Source organism: Phlebotomus papatasi, unplaced genomic scaffold (assembly GCF_024763615.1).
Source record: "Phlebotomus papatasi isolate M1 unplaced genomic scaffold, Ppap_2.1 HiC_scaffold_518, whole genome shotgun sequence".
In the NCBI taxonomy this organism is placed as follows: domain Eukaryota; kingdom Metazoa; phylum Arthropoda; class Insecta; order Diptera; family Psychodidae; genus Phlebotomus; species Phlebotomus papatasi.
Window position 1 is genome coordinate 2,052 of NW_026604714.1, and position 11,321 is coordinate 13,372.

Consider the following 11,321-nt stretch of genomic DNA (forward strand, 5'->3'; position numbering starts at 1 on the left):
ATAAAAAATTACAAGAGGTAAAAAAGTAGACTTATCAGAACCGGTCTTTTTATTTTTGCCACCACTGTATATATATTGTAGATCTCCATAATAAAAATCATTTTAATTAAGCACAGAGAGATATAGAATATTTGCCTATTGCAGCATAATATGGAACGGAAGAATAAGATCTATTATTTAATTTTAAACATTCCTCTTAGGTTTACACATTCAGTTATTCAGTGCCCATTGTAACATCACCAGTTCGATTCCACACACTCCCCTATGTTGCTCACAAACGCCTTGTACCAGGGACACGCGTCGTAACTAATCCAACACGAGTGTATAGATCATCTCCAGTAAGGGTGATCAGATCACCAGTGAGAGTGAGCTCACCCCTTCGCCCCTTAACATTTCCTGTACGCCCATCCGTTATCCACAGAGAGCTGTATCGCATTGAAAACAAGGTCCGTTCGAGTCCTGGGTATCTGCCAACATCGAGTTATTTAAATTCGTCTTCGGCCCTGGTGAGTCATCTACAAATCCAGAAACTTTGGAATCGCGTGACAGCTACTTCACTTTTTGACTATTTCACATATCTAAAATCTTATTGGCTTTAGCTTTTCAGCTTATAAGTTCTTTAGGATTATTTTTTTGACTATATTTTTTTCTGCAGGACTTTGCTGATGAAGCAAGAGATATTCGCAATGCTACTACTGCTTTGCTTAAGACTTGTCACACAAAAGTACCTCGTGCTGCAAGTGTCCCTCCAGTAGTATATTCAAGGTATGCGTAATAATTTAGGAACAATAATAATCTTGAACTATTAAACTTTCTATGTACGGAAAATCGTCGATCAGAGCAAGCGACAATCAAATCATCCAGTTTTCTCCGGAGTAAGGAAAATTTCCTGTCTCCATCCAGGATTGAACTGGAGACCCCTCACTAACTCGATGAGTGCTCTACCAACTGAGCCACATGCTTTGCTTGACTTATTACACGACCATAACCAATTAATTTGTTCATTGCAATCCCTTATACTCTCGGGGTTGCGAAATTTGGAAACAGTATAGTGATCGTTCCTGGGTGGAAGCAGAAATTTTTCCTGGATGATTTGAGTTTCATTTGCTCTGATTGACGATTTTCTGTACAGAAATGCATATAGCATTGAAAAAAAGTTTGCAAAATTTCTCATATTAAAGTTTTGTGTATTTACAATTCTGAAGTTAAACTTAATTATACCAAATTTATTTTAGCGTTCATTTTATTTTCCATTTCTATACAAAAAATATTACTTTATAAATCATATAATTAAAACTTAGATAAGTTTTATAACTTAATGTTTTAATATGTTAATGGAAATGAGGACTGATATCTTTATAGGCTTGACCGTCTGCAATCTCCTGTTCCCTATGATCGCGGATTTGACGCCTATATTCAGGATATCTTGAATCCGGTAAAAAAAGTCCAGCGTGACATAAACTTCTTCTCAAAATATGCAGAGCCAGCGCGTAAATATGTTGGTGAGTTTCCAACTGAATGATATACACTCTCGAGAATCAGAACAGAATACTTTGTAAACATTTAGCAATAACTTAGCTGTAACGTAATAGATTTCCATTAAACGAAATTGATTTTCGCATCCACTCTTTCAAAATTATTCAATTTTAACAAGCGCTTTTTTTTTGAATGCACTAATCTTACTAAACCCACTTATCACAATATTTGTGATTATCGTTTTATGTTAATTTTTGAGTTCTGTAAGTATTGCAATAATTTTGAAATAAAATTGAAATTTTAGCAAGATTTTTTTATTCTCATTTCAACAATTTATTAAGGAATTTTAATAGGATTATTGTAAATAGCTCATATTCGCTTTTTATTTGCTGAATAACTACCGAAGTATCGAAGATTGGAAGGCACAATGAGTAAGTCATTTAATACATTAACTAAAACATCCTTCTAAATTTACTAAAAGCAATTCCTTTTAGTATAAGCACGAATAAGCCCAATGGGTAGTTAATATAATCGGAAATTATGTAGATATAGTAGTACGGTTCAAAATAATAAATTCACTCTCGAAAAAGCCAACATTTTACTTTTTTAATTTTTTCCAGTTCGTTAAAATGTTTTCGATGAAAAAATAAATGTTCAAATAAATACCCTGGTCGAATAAATCTTGTTTTGTCTGCAATAAGTATCTATTTTGACTTAGAATTCGTAATTATTAAAATTTTACCGGTTTAAAAAATAGTTTCCCTTTCAAATATATAAAAACATTGAACTTGCATAAAATGTGAATTAAGTTTTGGTTTATTACCAATTTTATGTCACAATTATCCAAGATAAAATGTAATTTATTATAAGGAATTATCCAAGATTTTTAAAATTATACAAAAAAAAAAGTTTGGCTAGACAAAGCAAGAGGGGATTCATTTAGAATGCAGTACGAGATAAAATATAAGATTATGTTAATAATGAGGATGTTAATTCAATAATTTTTCACGGAATTTAAGAAATTAAGTAATTCCTTTGCTAGAAATATTTTTTTTCAAAATTTTCACTCGTCTTTGCTTACATGCACAATTATTCTAAAGTGAAAAGCGGCAGAAAAATGATTTACTGAAAACAAAAACTAACAAAATTAATTTTGGTAGGAGAAGGATGAAAATTGCATTTCTGCAATATCTATGGCATGTTGACTTCTGCCTTATCTTAAATTACATGAACTAAAATAAATAATACTCATAATTAATGCGATATATTATGAAGTTTAATTCAAGTGTTCATTAAAAATCAAGTTATTACTAACTAAATATACTTTATTTTACTATACATATACTATATATATATATATATATATATATATATATATATATATATATATATATATATATATATGTATATAGCCCCAATACATCAACTTCTAATACGACTCTACAATTAGATTATAAACCAATTATAAGTAGCAATAAATTAACAAATAATAATCACAGAAATATACGACAAAAGTAATAGCGAGAGGATTATTCAAATATTATCAATCTGAAAGAAATGAAAGGTAGAAGTTAACAAAAGTTCCTTTGTCTTAATTGTGTTTAAGGTAAGAGCCATTTGGCATCTATCCGCATAGTGGGAAATAAAGCCTACGCAAAGAGGAAACCACTTAAAGAAGAACTTTTCCCTAGTAAAGTCCAAAATGATATAAAATTACTCTCATATTATGCCAAGAATAAGCAAGTTCCAGCAAGCAATGACCAAGGTAATAAAGAAAATTTTGAATAACATCCTGCATGAAATACTTTTACAGCATTTTGTCATTTATCTGTTCTTCTGGCATCGCAGATCACCATTTGTAATTCTCTATTTTTCCTTTTTTCTTTCTTCGGAATATATATTTAAAAAAAAAATCAAAAACTACACAAAAATGTGATTATGATCATCGCAATGAAATAATTTCGTTAATGGTGTGTATAAAAATCCATACAAAAGTAAATATATTATAGAATTTAACCTTTTCGTATAAATACCTCTTTGAAATAAAAGTGTGATTTTTAGAAATAAAGGTGTTTTCTAAATTTGTGTTTCTTCTTCTCTGTTGCGATCGTAAGCATTGAATACCATGCTGAATCCTATGCGACCATCACGTAAATTTAACAAACCATCCACACTGGCTGAAGAAGACGAAAAGAAAGCAGGTGCTAAAGATATTGACGACTTTACGTTGGAACGTAAAAATAAACTGAGGTACATTGTGAAGGAGTGATGAAATTGCATATTTTGCTTTTTGGGCAAAACACTTATACAACTGAGCTTTATAGTTTATATGGATATCAGTGACTATTTCTGAATTTGCGAAGATAGGAGAGAAAATGATTAACTTTTCTATTCCTATGTTTTTACTTCAATTTATATGCCCAACGCATAATAGCTTTTATTTTGTAAACATGTTTTTGACTTTTCAATAAGTGTGAACGAAATGTAAGTCTAGTCATCTCGCTCACTCTCATAGGAAATTTTGAAAACATGTTTACGAATAAATGCCATTGTGCGCTGGGTATTATATCTAATTTTATTTTATTTTTTGTTTTGAAACCTAAATACTGCGATAGTTCATTGACTTCGTTTCTTTTTTCTTGGACTTAAAATGTAACAAAGCTTTGGTCGTTGTAAAAAGTAGTAAATTACCGATATTACCAAATATAACGATTTTTGAATGTGTTATTTTTGTGATTTTTTCACCCCATAAATACATCTAATTTCAGAAACATCCACAGATATAAATCCTGAGCGTGGTTTCGTAAATTGTAAATAAAAGTCAAATATTTAAGACTTATTCTCAACACACAATAACTTTTGTTTTCGACGTTTAGGGTAAATTAAGCTAATTCAAAACCTGCTCCAAATAGAAATTTTTCGCTACTCCAAATGGAAACGACATTGTTTTCATGATAAATACAGTACTCAATTATTATATTTATATATTTTCTATACCACAGTTTCATTATTTAGTTAATTTTGCTCCAAATAAAGCGAAAATCCATTCATATTCGCAAATTTTAATTTGTTAATTTCTCAGAAAAATTAAAAGTGTACCTTTTCACCATTGAATTTTTCATAGATCGACCATGTTTTCCAATGAAAAGCACAATAAGGTGACTGTTGTTTATTCGTTTTGTTTAACATTTATGTCATATTTCTGGCTAATTTTAGTTATATTTTAAGTGCTAATCTTTATTGTTAACGGTACGTGAAGTTTTCAAATGAAATAATTACCTATTTCGTGAACAAAAAGGGTTTTTCTGAAGTGTCTGCAAATGCCTCAATAGGAAACCCCGGAGATATGATTTTTTTGGAGAGATTTTCTTAATGTTTTAGATGGGAAAGGAGAAAAGACCAGGAATAAGAACAAATCCTGCACTCAGGAGCAAACTCAACAAGGTTTTGGAAGCCTTTCGTCGCGGTTTCACTTACACTGTTTGTCTCCAATTAGAAACTTTCCCTTGCCTCCATTTGGATTAATTTGTTTCCAATAGAAGCATTTTACGCTCGCGTATTTTTCTTGTATTTAAGAAGTTTTCAAATTATATCTAAAGAATTTTCACTAAACAGTAACATTCTAGAAGAGTCAAGGATCAAATTTATGTAATTCTCTTCAGAAAAAATATGAACTTGTGTTAAATCTTCTGTCAAAGTTAAAGCGTCTGAAAATGGTTTTGAATTAGGATGTTTACCCTAAGTCATTTCTCTCACTATCATAGGTATTTTGGAAAACATTTACAAAACAAAAGTTATTGTGCGTAGGGCATTACAAAGTCAAATCCTTAAAAAAAAGTACAATACAGATACAAATAAAATAGAGATAATTTAGTGAATGAAACATGGCAATACTACCTATAACAATACTAGGAAGATGTTTGAAAAACTATTTATAATAATTATAGGTAATAAATTTTATCATTTTACCATTTAGGGCGAGGGGCTCAAAAATTAAGCGTTAGAATCTTTTTCTTTCTAACTATTTAGAAGAAAAAAAAACGTAACTTTGTGGGAAAAAATTTGGATCAGTTTTTTAGGCCCAATCGTCTTTCAGGATTAAAATATGTTTATAAAACCCACATAACTCCAGCATAATCAACTTGGAACATTACACATTATACATATTTCAATTTTTAATTTTTTTCAACACCAAAATAAAACACACGATCAACTATAAAAGTGTAATTAACGGAAATGTTGTAAATAAAAAAACACGCCTTGCAAAAATAACTTCAACTACCTCTCCCAACTTTACCTTTCAACGTAAAAGGCAAGTATTTTTGAAATTATATTCTAATCTTGGTTTTCTCAATTTCACTGAATATTTCATAGGGCAAACTTAGAAGAAGCTGCTCTTATCGAGGAAGCCAAAGTTGCTGAGAAGAAGCGCTTAGCTGAAGAAAATAAACGTGCAGAAGAAGCACGTTTAGCCGAGGAAGAAAGAAGAGCTGAAGAAACAAGGTTAGCCGAAGAAGCACGTGTTGCAGAAGACGCACGCTTAGCAGAAGAAGCCAAGAAAGCAGAAAAAGCACGAAAAGCCGAGGAAAAACGAAAAGCTGAAGAAGCCAGAAGAGCAGAAGAAGAACGTCTTGCTGAAGAAGCCAGAATTCTTGAAGAGGCTCGTCTAGCAGAAGAAGCTCGTCTGGCTGAAGAAGCTCGTTTGGCTGAAGAAGCTCGTCTAGCTGAAGAAGCTCGACTGGCTGAAGAAGCTCGTCTGGCTGAAGAAGCTCGTCTAGCTGAAGAAGCTCGTCTGGCTGAAGAAGCTCGTCTTATTGAAGAAGCAAAACTAGAAGAAGAAGCCAGGCAAGCGGAAGAACTGCGTAAACAGCGAGAAGAAGAGATAGCACGCCTTGAAGAGTTGGAGAAAATTGCAGCAGAAGAACAGGAAGCTGAATTAGCCAGACAAGCTGCTGAGTTAGCAGAACTTGCTCGCCAAGAGGCAGAACTCGATGCTCAACATAATAACGCTAATGGTAAGTGTTGTTTTATTTAATAGGCAGAATTTATTTTAATTAATTAATTAATTTTAATTTTTAAAATATTCAGAAAACAACTATTAAATCAAATTCTATTCTCATCATCATGTAAAAATCTAAATTATCTTATGTAGAACGGGTTAGAACGTTTCTGCAAAGTTAAATGAACTCGGAACATTACTTTTCCAGAAACCTTAACCCAAGGACGAGATACTTTTTCCTGACCGAAAATCAGTAATAATAATGAAATTAATAAACAAAATCTGATTCAGGGGTATGCTCAGTAACCAGTTAATTTATTAATTCATTAATAAATAAGAAAACCTATGCACAGTAACCCTGCTTAATTATTTATAAATAACTTATTAAAATGGCAATTAAAAGCTTAATTTCAAAATAATCTATACACAGAACCTAATATTTTATTAACTATAATGAAATTTTTGATTTGAAACTCATCGAGAGGAGCTTGTTACACTTACTATCGTCAAATTGAATAGAAAAAAACATTAATAAAATTGATAAAGTTCACGCAGTAAATTACGATTTGTGTGGTCTTAGGCAGTTATACAGGTGATAGCCTTAAAATCAAGCAAAACATTTTTGATGAAACCCTAAGAAATTTTCATTTTTTTGCAATCATGTGAAAATAACCTGGGACTGTAAGGCGAAATAATTTCATTTTACATTTTTTAAAGAAGTTTGGATTCTGACAAGTTTTTTCAAAGATTTAGTTAACACATAAACCTCATTTGACAAATAATAGTCAGATTACCTTTTTTATATTATATTTATTACATATTTTATAAATGTTCGCTTCAAATTTTTTTCAATCTTTCTTTTGGAGCATTAGGGCAGAATCACATTTACAGTAAAATGTTCACCGTATTTCGTTAATTTACACATTTTTATTGCAATTCTTACGCAAATTTTCCATTACCGTATTACCTTATCTCATACTCGGTGGCACTAGGTGAAAATAATATAAAAAAAATTGAAGAAATAAAACGAAAATTCGACAAACGGTGAGCAAAAAAACTGGAACAGAAATAAATCATAGGGGGAGGCTTTGAACTTTCGCATACAAAAATGATGTTCAAGTTCAGTGATTTTTTCTGACTACCATGCAAACTGTATGGATTCTCCAACTATGCCAAAAAAATGTCTTACTTATAAGGTTTATAATCCCACCAAACAAAATTCCAGGAAATCCTTAGATTTTCCTCCAGAGGAAAATGAAAATTTAATGGCGATTTATCCGATAGATGAATCAAGTTTCTATTATCGCACACGATTCACGCCATCATTGAACACCCCATTTTCACCGTAAATTTTGCACCGGACACTAAAAGTTGCACATCATTGTTTAAAGGGAACTCTAATCTACTTGATTAAACCATTTTTATATAGAATAAAACATTTTAATATCACTTTTTTGGAACTTTTCTGAGAGATGTTTTATTGACATTAAAAACCATTTTTTTGATTGGTTCTACGAGAATTTCACTCCGGAAACGGTTAAATCTGATGAATACTTTCTTAAAAAGTCCAAATATCACCAAATTTACACGAATCAATAAGTTTTTAAAGCTAAAAATTGACTAAAACTCTGCAAGCGAGAAGACCACACAAGATTCCACCATTCCTCCACGGAGCCGGATATGCACAAAAACGTTTGAATGCGCATCATTGAAGATTTCTCTGTTCCTGGCAGCTGCAGGAATCGGGATTTAGCTCAGATATTGAGCTTCAGCAGGTGAACAAGCTAAAATTTTCACAAAACAGCTTCTCACGGACAATTTCTTTCCTTTGTCATGCAAAACAACACAATAGTGAGGTTATGTCAAAGATTGTCAAAAAACCAGTTGTAAACTGTATGAGCTTATTGCAGATGTGATTCTTTCATTGCACATTCAGTTTGTGCAAGCTTGAAAAATATTTTTATATCAAAGAAATGCAAAATTGCTTAATAATTACTCAACTGCAGCCTATTTGAGTCAAATTACTTCTTGTTTATCAACTTTACGATTTTTAAGTTTTCCTTTTTAGTGGTGGATCAAATCGGTAGATTACAATAGATGTGAATATGAGGGATCGCATCTAAAATGAAGTTTCTTGGAAAATATCTGAAAGAAGCAGTCTTCTATATGCGATCGATGAATCTGAGTCAAGTTTGTGAATTTTGTTCCACCCACAAAAAGTGCCTGTTCAGCCTAAAAGATTTTTACATAAATCTGATTCCTAATAACCCTTCTACCCTTTGTGATAGTAGTTTTTCAGAAAAGTGATATTAATTCTGCACAATCGTATGAAATATTGCACAGCAAAATTACAGTTTTGGACCTGTTTTTATTTTTTGTTTCCTGAAACTAGGAAAAAAGGATTAGACTCTCAATTTTTTCAGGAAAGATGGGATTTAAGGTTAGCTATTACAATATATAGCCATATGTGAGATTCATAAAGGAATATGGGAGAAATATGAAGTGTCTGAAGGTAGCGTATATGCGAACGATCAAAGCCTCCCCCTACAGTTTTTTTGCTCACCGTTTATCGCATTTTCGTTTTATTTCTTCAATTTTCTTATATTATTTTCACCTAGTGCCACCGAGTATGAGATAAGGTAATACGGTAATGGAAAATTTGCGTAAGAATTGCAATGAAAATACGGAAATTAACGAAATACGGTGAGGCTACGGCGAGCATTTTACTGTCAATGTGATTCTGCCCTTAATCAGTAATTGTTATCTACCCAATTAAAAATTTGAACAATTTTTTCAATTTAAAGTGTTATAATTATTCGCCTAGACAGCGAAAAGACCCCAGTTTCCCAAATTTTTTTTCTACGTGTATCTCTGATTTTACCAAGCGAACAGCTCTATAATATTTTCTGATTATTCATTAGTTTTTTCATCAAAGATTTGTGTAATTTCTTACAAAGATTTCAGGCGTTATAAAAAACGAATGCACATGTTCTTCTACAAATTAGTAACACTTTCTTTGCGAAATCCACAAAGAAAATATATTCTCATACCTCACAAAAAAAGATTTTCAACATCTCACAGTGAAAAAATTTAAAATAAACCTAAAAATAATCTCTTAAATGTCTCAAAATGTACAAACTTCTTCGGGTTGTGGATAGAGCAAATCTACTGATTTGATTATTAACAGAGCTTTTGGGACAACATTTTCTGTGTTTGTGCATAGGTTTTTTGGTTAATTAATAAATAAGCATAATAAATCAGTTCTTACTGTTCATACTACCCTCAGTATACTTTTTGCTTCTATGGACAATAGGGACAAAAATGACAAAAATAGTGCAAATTTAAGTAATTTTTCTGACGATGCCAATGAATGATAATTTTCACTCTGTATTCTAGTTTCAATTCTCAAAAAGGCTTTATTTAAAAAAAATTGGAAATATACTAAAAATAATTTTAAAAAAAAACATTCATCAATATGTGAGATTTTGAAAATATTTCACTTTTGAGATTAAATTATATACCATGGAGATTTGCAAAAAAAATTTGGTTTCCTAAAATTTACTCCGAATGATTTGAATGTTTCAGAAGATATTCTTAACATGTTTTATATAAAAAAAAAAATTGAAAAATACTAAAAACCCCATACCCTCTGATACAACGAGAAATTGTCTTGTTCTGCTGAAAAATAGAAATTGTAGTGACTTTTCCGTCTTCCAACATAAGCGTAATTTCTTTTGCACGAGGTTCAAAAGTGGTATTTTTGTTGCCTCATTAACAGAGAAGAGAAGATAGTTTCAAGATAGAATGTAATTTTTTGTAAATCTTATAATCACAGAAGCTATGAATAATTAAATATTTTCGTGAATTTCAGAAGAATCTGAGGAAATAGTAGTTACAACGGAGGAAGAGGATAAAGCTTATGAATCCACTGAAGAACCGCCAATAGCATCACCTGAACCAGACACTCATACAATTGAACCCCTAATTGAAGACAGTGGAGACATTGACGATGTATTCGGAGACAATCCTGAGGACTAATCGAGACACTGGCTATAGAACTACTTGACATATAACGACCTTCATTAGAGTAATCGACTAAACGGATGAAAAACTATTCTAAATAAAAAAAAAATGAAAAATATGGTCTAATCTAAATCATATCGGAATTCTCTTTTATAAATATGTACTACAAGGAAGATCGCCTTAAATTTCATTCTTTAGCTAGCATTATTTCTTGTTATTTTTCATTATTGCGCTGATAAATGCACAACACTCTCATTGTTTTCAGACATACGGAAATAAAAATTTAAGTAAACGTATTATAAAACATGTTGAGAATTACCTTTCTAATGAATAAATTAGATAACAGGTATATCATGAACATGTTACAAGGCGCATTCTTAAAATAGAAATTATTGTGCTGTACAATAACAATAATGTAAATATTAAGAAATTACAATAATAATCTGTTGTATTGTGTTTTCTTTATCTAGAACCTTAATGTTTCTTATTGAAATGTGTATTGACGCTGTAATCAAAACATACATGATATGAAATCTACGTTTAATCAATGAATGTATAAATATTAAAAGAAACAGAATAAAAAAGTAATATAGAGAAATCCTAAAAAAAAAATAAATCTGAAATTCCATTTTTAGGTGTGATTCTTACATAATCACACTAAATGTAATCAACAATTTGGTCGACTTTTTTATCGATCTCAAATTCATGATATAGATGTTTGCAACATCCCTGATAACGAAAATGAGGGATGCTACCAATTTTTTCTCATTTTCAAGTAATATTTTGCAAATCTCAAGCTCGCAGAAGGATCTAAACGGATGTT

The 11,321-nt window shown here is 31.1% G+C and overlaps 1 protein-coding gene across 1 annotated transcript; it reads left to right on the forward strand.

Moving 5' to 3' along the window:
- Nucleotides 1-200: 200 nt before the first annotated feature.
- LOC129809238 (uncharacterized protein CG45076-like) lies at nucleotides 201-11,114 on the forward strand (the record flags this gene model as incomplete). Its single annotated transcript, XM_055859047.1, is given in 7 exon segments — nucleotides 201-506; nucleotides 656-765; nucleotides 1,363-1,502; nucleotides 3,083-3,241; nucleotides 3,591-3,726; nucleotides 5,851-6,491; nucleotides 10,347-11,114. Coding segments are annotated over 7 exon segments (1,659 nt in total), but the record flags the coding sequence as incomplete, so codon positions are not given.
- Between the last annotated feature and the right edge of the window lie 207 nt (nucleotides 11,115-11,321).